Source organism: Antechinus flavipes, chromosome 5 (assembly GCF_016432865.1).
Source record: "Antechinus flavipes isolate AdamAnt ecotype Samford, QLD, Australia chromosome 5, AdamAnt_v2, whole genome shotgun sequence".
Classification (NCBI taxonomy): Eukaryota; Metazoa; Chordata; class Mammalia; order Dasyuromorphia; family Dasyuridae; genus Antechinus; species Antechinus flavipes.
This window is the reverse complement of record NC_067402.1, coordinates 89,963,061-89,978,630: the sequence shown is the minus strand read 5'-3', so window position 1 is coordinate 89,978,630 and position 15,570 is coordinate 89,963,061. Positions and strand designations below refer to the sequence as shown.

General features: G+C 37.3%; 1 protein-coding gene across 9 annotated transcripts in view; it reads right to left on the bottom strand.

Annotated features, from left to right (window-relative positions):
* PRKAG2 (protein kinase AMP-activated non-catalytic subunit gamma 2) overlaps window positions 1-15,570 on the bottom strand; it is a 425,664-nt gene that overhangs the window by 105,126 nt on the left and 304,968 nt on the right. For 8 of the 9 annotated variants that reach the window (XM_052000483.1, XM_052000478.1, XM_052000477.1 and 5 more), the window contains one exon: window positions 14,354-14,571. In XM_052000483.1, the coding sequence (XP_051856443.1) occupies window positions 14,354-14,571 (218 nt within the window). Of the gene's footprint in view, window positions 1-14,353; window positions 14,572-15,570 lie in introns of those variants that run through there. The other variant, XM_052000485.1, reaches the window with a different exon arrangement.

The following is a 15,570-nucleotide window of genomic DNA, read 5'->3' as shown; positions in this document are numbered from 1 at the left end:
GTCTAATTCTTTGTGAGCCCATTTGGGGTTTTCTTGGCAAAGACATTGAAGTGGTCTGCCATTTCCTTCTCCAGCTCATTTTACAGATGAAGAAACTGAGGCAAACAGTATTAAGTAACTTATCTAGAGACACATAGCTAGTAAATGTCTGAGGCCAAGTCTTTTCTGATTTCAGATCCAGTATTTGATCTACAGTGCTACCAATGCTCTATTCAAAAAATAGCAATAAATATAAATTGTGTTTATCAGATTAAGAAGGTTTTGTGTCAGAAACAGATTGAAACTTGGGTAACTAAGTTCACAAATGGGAAAGTTACAGGCAGAAATATATAAATCAGTATTTTCTCTCTTTGGAGAAAGAGAAAGTACAGAAATAGCCTTAATCTTGGCAACAAATGCTTCAAGAAGCAAAGTTCTAACTAATCTTGTTCTTTGGGAGAAAATAGCTCCTCTTATAGTTAAGTTTTTAAAAGGTAAAACTACTAGAATTTATATAGGTTTTTTTTTTATCATACAAAGGTTTTTACTATCTAAAATTTGCATATACAAGGAGAAGATCTACTTTTATGGAGTACAGTCTTCCTCTTGTGACCTTTAAATGTAATATTGACATTGATAGTTGAGCAGCATTTTTCCAACTGCAAAGATAAATTGGAGCTACTGGTTCCTGCCTTTGGGTCAGATTCTACACATACCTATTCATACCTGTCCTAGTCTTTATGGCTTCTGTAACATTTTTTGGTTGGTCAAGATTCTTCAACCTTAATATTCTTTTTTGAAACTTAAGGAGATGGGGCAAGAGTTAAGAAATGAAGTGTTCTGGAGAAGAGTTGAACACCTGATAATTTTGTAATTTTCTTATCACATGTTGAGCCTCTCTTCATCTTTGTCCCCTTGAAATGTTTTAAATATGTATGGGTGAGGGGCAGCTAGATGGTATAGTGGCTAGAGTACCTCCCCTGGAGTCAGGAGGATTTGAGTTCAAATCCAGCCTCAGAGTTCCTAGCTGTGTGACTCTGGGCAAATCACTTAACCCCATTTGCTTTGCAAAAGGAAATAACTATGTATGAGTAAATAGGAAACACTTCAAGGCAAATTTACAAATGAAATTCAAAGTCACAATTCTATCCCACCTGATGTTATGATGCATCTTATACATTTCAGGATTTTGATTCCTAGATAATTGATTTTTCATTCAAGTCACTAAAAGGTTTATCAGTAATTCTCCCCATGCTACTCATAAAACCTCTCACCTTTGTATGGGTCTCCTTAGAATGGCTAATGAAGTTTTTCCTGCTCTTGTTGCTTTTTGCTGAGGCAATTGGGGTTAAGTGACTTGCCCAGGGTCAGATGGGAAGTATTAAGTGTCTGAGGCCAGATGTTAACTCAGGTCTTCCTGACTTCAGGGCTGATGCTCTATCCACTGAGCCACCTAGCTGCGCTGTGGCTAATGAAGTTTACAAATTCTTTTGGCCAATTTGTCTTTAATGACTGATTAATATTATTTGATATTAATTAGTTGATAATTAACACAGTATTACTTTTATGTCAGAATCTGTTCTAGTTCTTTGTTAAATTAGTCTCTAACAATTTTCTTTGTGAAGAATGTTTACAGAGAAATGATGATTCATTATACTCTTCAGAGTGGATAAGTTATATTTATTTGTATATGTGTGTCCAGACAAAGCCACCCTGGAAATCATGAAATCCTGGAAACATTTTAAACTGTCTGGCCTTTTTCTCTGGAATATTTATAACATTGATTTTTTTCATAATTTGAGCTGTTAAGACGAGCTAAAAGAACTGCTCCAAACCTGTTGCTTGTTTCTTCTCTACAGAACGTAAATACAAAAGACTTTGGGGAAACTGGATACAAATGAAGAGAATCAAGTTACTTGAGATTATTGATTTGTCATGACTATCTTGGCTTCACTTTACTCATCTGTAAAGTGAAGAGCTGGGATCAAGTGATTTCTCAAGTCTCTTCTAACTCTTAGTACTCTTAGAATTCTTCCCCCGATAGATATGTTATGTGTTAGCCCATTGGAGTAACTTTATGATAGCCATAGTAGCTGTGTCCGTGGAATCTTTAAAAAAAAAAAATCAAGCCCACAAAAACCTTTACTAGTTTATTTAAGATATATCACGATAATTGCAATATTTCATATTGAGGAAATAAGCTTATACACACACCCCTTCTCTCAAATATCCCTTGGGTACAGAGAAAACTGAGAGAATCAAGAAATTTTTACTAGACTGAGCTTCATGGGGGTAGAAATTATGCCTTGTTCATGCCTTATATATTTCCCATAACATAAGTAATACTTGATTGATTTGTTGAACTGAATTCAATTATAAGTGATAAATAGCAAAGGCTCTCAAAAACTACATATATGTGGGTAATCAAATACATAGTGCCCAATGGGTTGTTATTGTTGTCATGTCCTATTCTTTGTAACCCCATTTGGGGTTTTCTTGGCAAAGATCCTGGAATGGTTTGTCACCTCCTTCTCCAGCTCATTTTTCAGATGAAGAAACTGAGACAAATAGAGTGAAGTGACTTGCCAAGGATCACACAGTTAATAAATGTCTGAGGCCAGATTTGAACTCTTGACGATAAATTTTCCTGACTCCAGGCTTAGCATTTTCTCCATTGTGCATGCTTAATAAATATCTGTTGGTTGATTGCTTTTAGAGGCTTTGAGGAAGCTATTTCAATTGTTGATTCATTTTTAAAGCATGGGTAATTTCTATGTTTCCAGAGCTTTTGCCAGATGGGACATTAAGGTCATTCAATACCAACTGGAAATTGTAGATAAACTTCAAAAAAAGATTTGACAGAAATTGTTAAGGTACCCCTGACTTGGAATGAGTGAATAAAACTGTAAATTTTAAGTAGATAAATCAAGAAACGAATCCCTTAGAAGAAAAACTGTAAAATGTTAAGGGCCATTTTTGATGATTTCAAAGCAGGGTTTTTAATTTTTTGTGGGTCCATGGTCCTTTCTGGTGAAATCTATGGACCTCTTCTCAGAAGAATGCTATTAAAATTCACAGGCCGTTTGTGCTGAATGCACAATTCAATTCTGTTGAAATTCACTTGTTCAGTTATGTTCAAATATACTTGTCAATTGTTTAAAAACAAGTTAATAAACCTCAGGTGAAGAACCTCCTTTATAAATAGTGGCAGAAGTAGTTGTCAAGGGCAAAGGTTTATTTATCTTCCCATATGTTCCACTGTTATCTCTCAAATTCTGGAAGAGGCTCAGAAGAAATAGGGGAGGGTCCCCTGTGTACAATATAGAACAGAATAGGTGCTAGTACTGCATAGGATGGGCAAGTATCAATTGGCTACAGTGCTAAGAGTGTAGGTGAGTTTCAAGATGGCCTTCAAAAAAGATAAAGACTCTGATCCTTTGGGAAGGGGTTCTTATGGCAATTCAACCTCCTTTCAGAGTTGTATTCCCAGCAGTGTGGTGTTGGACTTGAGGGCTGGAATGAGGAAAGGAAGTCCCAGGAGAAAGAGGGAGTTTCCACCTTGCTTTGATAATGATCATGGCTCCAGTCTGCCCACAGCCCTGGAGTTTATAGGTTACCCATCTATCATTTACAACCTGTGTATTCTTGAGCATGCTTGCTCTCTTGGTCCTCAGTATCTGCTGTCAAAAATGGCCTTAAAGTAGATGCTGTGTGATCTTATAATGTGCATTTTATAGTTGTATAGAAAGATTCTCAGAGGGATTGAGGTTCCTGCTCACAATCATTTTACAAATGAAGTATCAGAAATGGACTTGACACTGGTCTCTTATTGCTGCCCTCAATTCCAGGTTTTTCATATGAGTACATGCATGTGAGTTATCCAGCTGTTTGGTTTGCAGGCCTTCTTGTAAAGTTCTTTTTACATATAGTGTCAGTGATCTTTACACACCTTTGTTCCTTTTCTGGCTCCTGCCTTTCACTGTGGGTCCCCCAGAGTACAAAGTAAGGTTTTAATACCTGTAACTTGGGATGCAGAAACCTCATGAATATCTACAGAAAAAGATTGCTTTCTCACAGTAATACTTCTGATCAAACTGATAACAGGAAGACAAGCTCCATAATTTAATCCCATAAGTCTTCTAAGGGGAGAATAGAGAAGAAAAAGGGAGTCTTGAAAGTCTGGCTCTGTCTGGATCAGAGCTATGCTAGATTTCCATGTGATGGTTCTGATTCCTGGGCCTATTGGAAAACAAATGATTTGCTTTCAGGCTGATCCATCCCCCTTGACTGAGTCAGTCTCTCGAAGGCTGTCCTATCAGATATTCAGCCATTGGTTCTCTCCCTCCAGTATCCCTTTCCTCTTGGTTCTGTACCCACCTCTCCATGTTCCACCAATTCCCTGAGTGGGTGGCTCATTTCTCTCCCTTTGTACAAGATATAAGCTCTACCAGTGGGGCAGCACTGACTTCTCCAGAAGCTGCAGGGTCACCACAGCTCAGATTTACCAGCTCAGCACTGAATTAATGCATGTTGTAGAGGAAATCTGCATTGATTTTGATATTCAGTCAGATGCTGGCTGGCTCACTAAAGCCTCCACATATAGTCTGTTTTGAAAAGCAAGATCTGAGAGACACTATGTTTCCTTTCTCCTCTTTTTTGCTCTTAATAGTATATAGTACCTTACATTTGTAGACAGTGTCTAACTTTTTGAAGTGCTTTATCTCTTTTTATCCTGGCTTTGCTACATAGTACCTGCATGACTCTGGACAAGTCATTTTAGCATCAGTTTCTTCATTTGAAAAATGTAGGAGGCTCTAAATGATGTCTAAGGGCCAGAAGGCTCAAATTTGTGAGTCTTTCATTCTTATATTGATATTGTGAGAGAGGTCTGGGAAGTTACCATTTACATTTTACACCAAAACTACAGAAAACAGGTTACATATGTAGTTAATACAAGAGTTAAAACTAGAACTCAGGTTTTTTAATTCCCAGTATCAGGTTCGTCCTCAGAACAGGAATCATTAACCTGGGGTCTGTGGACTTGGTTTTAAAACATATTTTAGTAATTGTATTTCAGTATAATTGGTTTCCTTTATAATCCTATGTATTTTATACATTTTTAAAACATTCTGATTTTATTTAAAAATATTCTGATAAAGAGTCCAAAGATTTCATCAGGTTGGCCAAAGGTCCATGATATACACACAAAAGGGATAAGAACTTTTGTCTCAATATACTATGCTGACATAATATGAAACACATGATCCCCAAATTGGCCAATGCAATTTAAGATTAGGAAACTAAATAGAACACCAAACATTTGCAAAAATGGCTATTTCCAGTGACAATGCAGGTTGTGTTATAGCTCCAAATAGTGTTATATACTCAAGTCTATGCTAGCATTTCTTTGGCTCTTATTTAAAATGCTCAGTTGCTGCACTCAATCATAACTTATTTTACTAAGTATGAGTAAATTGGTGGCATTCTAATCAATATGATGTCTCCACAAATAAGAAAATCATTTAGTGTTCATTATACATTTCACTGAGGACTTGTCAACACAGGAGGCAAGATCATTTTGTTGCTGAAGAGCTTAAACATAATAACCATAGTGATCTACTAGCAGCCCTGAGAAGCTGACTAACCTTCTTTTCCATAGTAGCACTGGGATACCAAAAACTATGAACTTTTTCTTTGAGAGGTAGAAGTTTAAAATGAATCCTAGAGTGATTATAAAATAGTCAATGGAAACCAGTTTAACAAGATCCAAAATAGTCACTGGCGATGGGTAAGTAAAATAACCATGGTTTGGAAATCTAAATTCTTTATTTTTTGAATAACCCTTCTCAACTACTATTCTCTACTATGGGGCTATGTGCCTTATGAATGCTTTATAAAACTTTTGATAAGTAGCCAGTCTGGAAAGAAAAAGATAGGACTTGATTTAAGCTTTTCCTTCAGTTATCTGTTACAAAACACTATAGCAGCAGTTCTCAAACAGGGAGTCACCAAAGAATCCTTCAAGGGGTCCACATCAAAATTATTTTTATTGTGATATTAATGCATTTTAATTTTTAACACAGGAATTATGATTAACATAACCTATATAGCAAAATCTATGGTCTATAGGAAACTCAAAGTCTTCATTCTATTGTTTTCCTCTGGGTATCTGGATATTCATTAGAGGCAACCCACTTTACAAGTTAGATATCTGAGGCAGGGAAGTTCAGCAACTTCTCCTGGAGCTTAGTTATTCTGGGAAACAGAACAGACAAGGTCTTCTGGAGCCTCATTCATTGCTCATACCTGGAGACAATGCTATTGTCTCTCAAGTGTGCAAAAAGCGCACTTCTTCCTGGATTATCTATCCAATTCTCTCTTGCACATCCTCTAATGACTTCAACAGAGCAGGCAGAGGGAAGAATGCCAATTATCATTCCCTTTTTGACAGCTAGGAGAATAGGTATCCTTGACTTGGTTCTTCAACACAATGGTAACACTTTTCTAAGCACCAGCACTAATGGTAACTAATTCCTATATGAATCACTTTTTACCAGAGGTGATTTCCCAGTTCCAGCTCCTTGACCTATTACAAATCTTTTCCATCCACAATTGGATGGAATCTATTTTTAAAATGTCTAATCTGTTGTGAATAAAAAGCAATTTAGTTGGTTTGAGGCCATTTCTGGCATCTGGCTTTTGCTTCAGTTAAAGCAATACTTCTGAATAGATTTATATAAAATAGTATATATTAAAAATGCTCTGTAATAATGAGTAATCATGAACAATTTGTGTATTTTAAAAATACTTTATCTTTTTTTGTTTGATTCCAAACAGAACCCTGAAGACAGTATAGTGGTTTTCTCCCAGTTCACCTATGAAAACCAAGGATTCATAGGATAGGATATAAAGCTAGAAGGATCGTCTAGGGCCATCTAGTTCCCTCATTTTATAGATGGGTAAACTGAGGCCTAAAGAAGATAAGTGAATTTGTCAATGTCATGTAGCTAGTAAGCACTAGAGTTGGGATTTGAACCAACAAGTTGTTAGTAGTTCATTCAGGGTCAAGATAACTAAGCTATGAAAAAGATCTAGCCCTGGAGTTTCTAGGTTACTGCTCACTGTCTCCTTGTAAAGCACATATCAACCTTGTAAATATTCAGTGCTCCATTTTAATTCAATGTACAGAATTTCAAGCTTAGAGATAATGATAAAATAGAAAAACAGGTTTCACATGAATGAAAGCCTAGAGTTTAAGGAACTACATTTTATGTCTAAATGAAATTCCTGTTGTATGGCTTTGCTCTTTGGATGGTGTAAATTCCTAAAGCTAAAGTTTTGAGAGCAGCAAAGGTATCTTCAGACACATAATAAAATCTTTTAGGTCTGTGGAGTGTGGCAGGGTAGGGATGGGCACAGTTGACAGCATATGAAAAATCAGGAAAGTTCTGATAATTTTTCTAATGGCCATCAGATGATTTCAACTCAAACTGTTAGAGAATATTTTCACCCATGTGGCAATTTACCTCTCATTTCAGAATATAAATCAACAAGCCTTTATAATTGCCTTTATAGAAATTCATTTGATAGCCAACTTTGCTAGAATGTAGTTATTCTAAAAAAAAATATGTATAGGAGGAAGAGGAAAGTAACTTGTGCTCCAAGTATATTTCTGATAAATGTTCAGGAAGTCCAAAATGCTCCATTTTTAAAAAATGTAATCAATAGTGCCTTTTTAACTTATCCATCATTAATGTCTCATCCTGGATAATTAGATGAATGCTTATTAGCAAGATACATGTGTGGGAGTATGTATATATACACACATATAGTGGTATAGATATAGATACCCATATTTATATCTGTCTATATTCTTAGACTATTGACTGCCTCATCTAAATTAGATAGTAAGCTTAATGTGAACAAGCTTTGTTAAGTGATAATAATCTCATACTAAAATCACCCAGGACTCAACAATGCATTATGGGATACATGATCAGCACTAACTGAAAACTATCATGATTTCACAGGATTTAGAACTGTAATATCTTAGAGATAATTTAGTTCAGCTTCATTTTAAAGATTGTGAATCAGACAGGGACATTAAATGACTTACTCATTATCTCATTTACTCATAATCTCATGTGTCAGTAAAGGCAGGACATCTCAAGGCATCTGACTGACATCTAGTCATAAAATATGGATTGCTCATAGAACCTTAACTTTTCTTCCTTTTGTTTAGACTGAGAAGTTCAACCTGAATATATTTTGTACTATCTAACCTCTGAGGTCTCTTTCCCTGAATAGGAGGAACTAAAGATTTAGCTCCTTCACAGCAGGGTCGAGGACCTGCATAACTTTACGAGATTTGAAAAAGTCCTCAACAGTAGTGAGAACAGGACTGTGAGACTTGATATCCTTTTGTCCAGTCATAATTCATAAGAGCAGAGAAAGACACACTATTAGCTCCTACTTTTTCTTTTTTCACTATCCTCCCACACCTTTCAAACCTTGCCCTCCAACTGTTATCAGGAACCACCCATAACTATGTAATGAACATTCTACTGAAGATAATACTTACGTTTTTAATGACTTCTAGGAAAATAGATCAAGTTAAAAATATATGTGTTCTATAAATATATACGTACAGCCTCCTCCAACTAATGCAAGATTTTCATTCTTTGCTTTGTGTTTATGAATGAGATTAGCTAAAAGAAGGAATAAGGAGGGGAGATAAAGGAAGGAAAGATTTTTGGTTGTACCTAAGATCTCTGGGCAGCAGAAACTGAGGTAATAATAATGATAATAATAGTAATAACAAACACTGATGTAGCACTTCAAGCTTTGCAAAATGTAAATTCACTTGAGCCTCACAATTCTGCAAGACTGATGCAATTATCATTCCCATTTTATAGATGTGGAAACAGACACAGAGAAGTTAAGTTATTTGCTGAGGATCTTATGGCTAGTCAGTGTCTGATCTTCCTGAATCCAAATCTCTACTTTAAATACTGCATGACCTGGATGCCAATAAACATTGAAATGGATAAGACTATGGCATCATCTGGATAAGCAACTTCCTTGAAGAAGAGGATGGCCAGACGCACTGACTGCAAACCAACAGCCAGACACTCAGAGGGCACCATCCATGTATGAGGCACCCTGTGGGAGAGAAAGAAACAGCAGCACATGCCAGGCTGATCAAGCCACCTTCACCAGCACCTCCTCCCTGACCACCATCTCCTTTTAAACTCCATTGGAGGCAGCCCAGGACTCTGAACCCACAAGCTTTGAGAACTGCAGTGCTTCTTGTCCAGTGCCTGTAGCCACCATCTTAGAAAGCAACCTTTGTTGGGGTATAACCTGGCAATAGCCCCTGAAAATATAGCTGTAATTCCTAAACTTGAAAAAAAAGCGATTGCCACTGAAAACCTTGACACTGTCACATGGCTTCAGCATCAGAAACCGATTGCATTTTATCTATGGAAATGACTTTGAAGAAGAGACATTGCCTTCTGCTTTGCAGCTGCATCTTAAAGACCATGTAACCTTTTAAACTGACTTTTAGCTGAAACTTTGTGTAACTGTCAGCTTCCTCATTACAGCATGAGTTCCTTGAAAGCAGGGGCCACTTCACTTTTTTTACTTGTATACCCAGATAAGTAGGTAGGTAAATAGAAAAAAAAAGTTCTTTGACCACAGTAAATCCTTAATAAATGTTCTTTTCATGAATTTCTTTGTTTATTCATTCTTTTCTTCTTCCAAACTGTTTCACTTGTGGATCTCATCAGCTTCTGTGAATTCACTGAACATCTCTATGCTAATAATTCTCAAATCAACTTCTCCAGCTCTAATTTCTCTGCTGACCTCCAGGCTTGCATTTCCAACTACTTATTTTACATCCTGAACTGGATGGATAATAGATATCTTAAATTCAATATGTTCCAAAGTGAACTCATTGTGTTCCTCCCAAGCCATTCTTTCTTTCTACCTTCCCTATTACGCTTTAAAGTACTGTCATGCTCCCAGTCACCCTGGCTTGAAATCTAGGTGCCATCCTCAACTCTTTCTCACTCCCATAACCGATTGGTGCTGTGGTCTGTCAAATTTTACTGGTGTAACATCTCTCCTCCATACCTCCTTTCTCTCCTTTTACATTGCTATCTCCCTAGTATGGGCTCTCACCATCTCATGCCCAAGCAGTTGCACCAGGTTGCTAGTTGGTCCTACCTCATCTCTGCCTCCTGGCTTCCTTCAACTTTCATCTAAAATCCTAATTTCTATAGGAAGCCTTCCACAAGTCCCTTTAGTTGTAGTGCCTTCCTTTCATTGATTATTTCCTATTCATTCTTTTTACAGATCATTTGTATGTGGTTGTTTATACATCATCTTTCCCAGTAGAGTATAAGCTTTTTGAGGGCAGGAATTGTGTTTTGCCTTTCTTTGTATCCCCAATGCTTAACAGGGGCTTGGCACACAGTCTGCTTAATAAAATGATTCATTTTCTTCAGATTCTTAATGATAAAAGGGATGAGTATACATCCTATGGAATCTTTATGAGCTAAAATTATCCAAATTAATTCCTTGGTTGGAGTATCTCTAGAAGAGGACAGGGCCCAAAGCATATCACTTCAACACCAGACATTTTTATACAGGTGAAAATCTGGTTAAATTGAACATAAGGATCATCTTGAAGACTTGGAAGAAATCACAAAAGGGAAGCCTGTAAGTCTAAAAGGCATGAGTTGAAGGTGAAAGAGGCTTTCATATTAAGTGAGGGTGAACAGTGGTGGAATTGAATAAGAGAAGATCAGTGAAAGAATGATTTTACATAAGTTTTAAGTCTTCTGATGGAATTATATCCTCAGGAATTAACTAATCTTCTTAAGTCATTGCTTAAGTACATGGTCCCTGAAGAAGTTCTGGGCTTTGGATCACCTCTAGCAAGGATGTCACATCAATAATTACCTGAGAATATACATTACTAGATCTAATCATGGAAAGAAACAGAGGGCTGAAAGCAACTCTTTTACCTTTTTTGAACTAAAATCGGGAAGGACAAGGTGCCAGACAGCCCTATTCTATCACACTTTTGATCTAGTAGAAAATGCAATTAAAAATTATAAAATTTTTTAATTAAAAGGGATCTCAGATGTCATCTTCTCCAACCCTCACCCACTACAGCAATCTGATTTACAAAATCTCCAGTCATCATCCAACATCAAGATTTTGTCCAGTAATGGAGCTCATTTACTTTTAAGGCAATGCATTTCATTGTTGGATAGTTGTCATTGTTAGGGAATTCCTTTATATTGATTCCAAATCTTCATCTTGGCAATTTTTACCCGGGGCTCTTGATTCATGGGACCTTTTATTTCAACTAGTAATGGAGATACTTACTGCCATCCAATCAATTTCACCTTGGCTAAGATGGAACTCATCTTATCTCTAAAACTAGTTCTCAGCTTCCTTATTGAGAGAGATCAATGGCTTGTCCCAATTTTAAAATGGTAGACACATTTGACTCTTTCTTTTCCCTTGTCTCTCACATCCAGCTATTCATTCAATATTGACATTCTCCCTTTACAAGTTTTCTTTCCTTTCTCTTCCCATTATCTTCACCCTAAATTCAAGTCTACATCATTTCATGCCCAGATTACTGCAATAAATTCAACAGTAATCTCCTTGCTTCTTGTATCTCCTCCATCCAATCTATCCTTCACACTGCCATCAGATTACTCTTCTTCAAACACTGCCCTATGACTTGCTACTTCAAAACTGGCTCCATCCTATCTTCATCACATCTTCACTGTTTTCCAAAATGAACCCTCTGCTACAATCAGTTTGCTCTTCTCACTGCCTCAACATATCAGACTTATTCTTCTACTGTTCTTATTAGAGATGGCAGTGCTCTTCTTTGATCTCTGTGATCCTTCAAGATTTTGCTCAGATTTCTTCTCCTTCATAAACCTTTTTACCACTCGTTCAGCCCATAGTCACTTTCTCCCTTTGAGTTCCTATGCCACACATTTCTCCATATTACTTGTTTGGTTCAACCACCCAGTACTCTGTATTGTGATATTGTTTCACATATTTACACCTTGTCTCCCCAACCACACACTGTAAGAATCCTATTTTCTTCTTTTGTCATCTCATCATTTCTCCTTCTACTAGCCCAGGTGTGGAACTTTAGAAAAACAGATGTTTAATGTATACTTGCTGAATGAATACTTGTTGTGTTATGCTCTTTGCATAAAATGAATCTTTTGCACCAGAACTAAATAGCTGAATTAAGTTAAACCAATGCAGATAGATCATGGGGATTTTTTAAAATGCTACTAATCTCAGGAGTAAAGTTATATGGCTGTGCTAGAATTCTATTAAACATAAACCTTGCTAGCAGTGATAAGTAATGGCAAAAGTGGTTGTGTGGAAAGAATATTGAACTTGGAGTCAGGGAATCTAGGTTCAGTCCCAGCTTTGCCATTTACCAACTTGGACAGACCACTTAATTTCTCTGTGGCTCATTTTCCTTATTTATAAAATGAAACTGAATTTAATTTTGACCTATTTAGCCTCTGAAGAACCTTCTAACCTACTTCTCCTAAAGTACAAGACCTGGGCTGGCAGAAAGAGAGGTGATGAGATGACAAGAGAAGAAGATAGATTCCTTCCCCATGAGGAACTTACAATGTGGTTGGGGAGATAAAATGATATGCACGTGAAACCAGTAAGTTACAATGTAGAGTACCATATGTTCCAAACAGGACCTCAAAGGGGAATGTTGGGCCTTTATGGGCTGAAGTAATCAGAAGCACTGGGCCTGGAATCAGAAAGACCTGACACTTAGAAGACCTCAGAACTTAGAAGCTATATGACCTAGACAAGCCACTTAACTCCTGTTTGCCTTAGTTTCTTCATCTATAAAAATGGGGATGATAATAGTACCCAGGATTGTGGTGAGAATCAAATGAGATAATAACTGCCCAGCATTTAGCATAGTGACTGGCACATAGTAGGAGCTACCTAAATACTAGCTATTATTATTATTAGTATCATCACTATTATTATTATCCTATGGTAAAAGTTATTTGGTGATACAGTAAATAGAGTGTTGGGCCTGGTGTCAGGAACCACTTGACCAAATCCAGCCTCAGATATTTATTGGCTAAGTGACTCTTAATCTCCATCTGCCTCATTTATAACTATAAAAGAAGGAATATTAATAGTACCTACCTCATAGAGATGATGTGAGGATCAAATGAGATATCTATAAAGCATTTAGCACAGGGTTTGTCACATAGTAAGCACTTAATAAAGACCTGTTCCCTTCCCTTCTCCACTACATACTATTACTTAGCAATTAAGCATATTCTTTCAAACTATCACACCATCTGTTTTATGTGTGCATCAATCTTAGTTGCCCAACAGTATTATAACCCCTATGCCCAACAGTATTATAACCCCTATGTTCCACTACACTCTGACCTCATTTGAAGTGCTGTGTCTGGTTCTAGGCAACAGAATTTAAGAAGGACATTGATAAACGGGGTACATTCAGTGAAAAGTCACCAGTATGTTGAGGAACCTTGCATTTATGTTATATGAGTATTGTTTGAAGGAACTGGGCATGATTAGCTTGAGGAAGAGACATGAAGGATATGAACAGGATATCTTTCTTCACGAAGGACTATTGTGTGGCGGATTTGTTCTGTTTGGTACCAGAGAGCAGAACTCAAAGCAATGAAAGAAAGTTGAAAGGAAACTAATTTAACAGGAAATTGAAAGGAGACTAATTTGACATAAGAAAAAACTCTTAAATGGAACTGACCCTAAATAGAATGAATGGCCTGTCTCCAGAGATGCTGGGTTCCCCCCCTCTTTGGAGGTCTTCATGCAAAGCCAGCTGGTCATTTGTTAGGTTTATTACAGTTTGGAATCTTTATGTATACAGACTAAACTAGATGGTGGGTGAGTTTTCTTCCACCTCTCAAATTTTCTAATTCCATTTATTCTTGCATAAACAGGGCAAAGCACCTACCTAAAGGGCGGTACAGATAAAATGCTGAATTCCACTTGTCTTGCTTTCAACTGCTCAAAAGAAAATCCAAGAACTACCACCAAAAGGTCTTAAACCAATGACCCTTTAAATAAGAGATGCTTATTTGCAAGGGATTTTCATTATCAACATTCAGGATCAAAGCCATTAAAAATCCACTCAGCCTTTGGCTCTTTTATCACAGCTCCCTGCAGGATCAGGCTAAGCCAGGGCAACCTGGAAAAAGTAGCTGGTTTTTAATCTGTCCATTTCTGGGCCTGGCCTCTATCCATAGTATCCCCCACGTGAAATCTCAATTAAAATTACCCAACTTACTGTTGTGGAGGTAGCATATGGAGCTGATGCTGCAGAGGGAGGTTTGGCTGAACTCTGGAAGGAGGGCAGGCAGAACCTCTGGCCTGTGTCCGGGGGAGAAGAGGAGGCATAAATTCGAGTTTCTAATCTCTCAGGTTCATTCTTATAGGATTCAAGAGGAAAAGTATGCTGCTTGATCACTTGGGTAGGGGTTGATGGTGAAGACGAAAGGCCGGAGGCTGTGGAGAAGAAACAACAACGTGCTGTTAGAAATCTGGTCTTGACTGAGTCAGGAAGATTATAGAGTCTGTGCTTTCCTAACAGTTGATGCCCTACATTAAATTCTGTGTTTTTGAAAAAATCCTTCCTCAGAGGACTCATAATCTCTGCCCTAACCACTCACCTTGAGGGAGAGAGGGCACCTTCTGGATCCCCTTCCCCCATGACATCCACAAAGACTGCAGTTACTGCAATCTCACCGAGTCATTATGTTTTTCTCATATCTATTGGGCACATATTTTTTAGTTCTTTTGCTTTGCAGGATATTGTAAGGCATATGTAATGATGTACAATATCACTATATCACATGTACCACTATACACATGTCACATTTTTGTATGATAACACTATATCACATATATAGTGATATGATGTAGTTAATGATGCTCTATCTGCATGATATTTATCTGAGGAAATGCCATATATACACATGAAAGTTAAATAATAATGAGTTTGATAACAACGTTAGACAATAAATGAACAGTTGTTTTAGGTGTTAAATGTGTTATTACTTTGTGAGTGGTAAAACAATAAATGCTTTACAATTTGGACTAGAATGAGTTGGGAAGGCTTCAGGTAAGAGACCCGACTTGTACTGGCCCTTCAAGGATGGGCACAAGTGAGAAGTAGGAGGAAAGGAACCATAGATGGAGTACAAGTATGGGCTTGAAGGTGAAATAATACAAAAGGCATTCCACAAACAGTGAGAAAGCTGGAAGAGCCAGAAGCCTTATATAAGGGAGTAGACTAGAAAAGTGGTTTCCAGTCAGACCATTGATGGTCTTGAAGGCCAAGCTATCTCTAGCTCTCTGATTTCAAGGAATGTACTTCTCACTCATAGATAACTTTGAGAGGACAGAGGAAATGGTATAGCTTACAGAAAGAATCCCAGAGTTCCCAGTTTGGATTTTTGTTTTTGTCCTTTATCCATAATGCCTAGTATGGTGTCTGACAGAGTA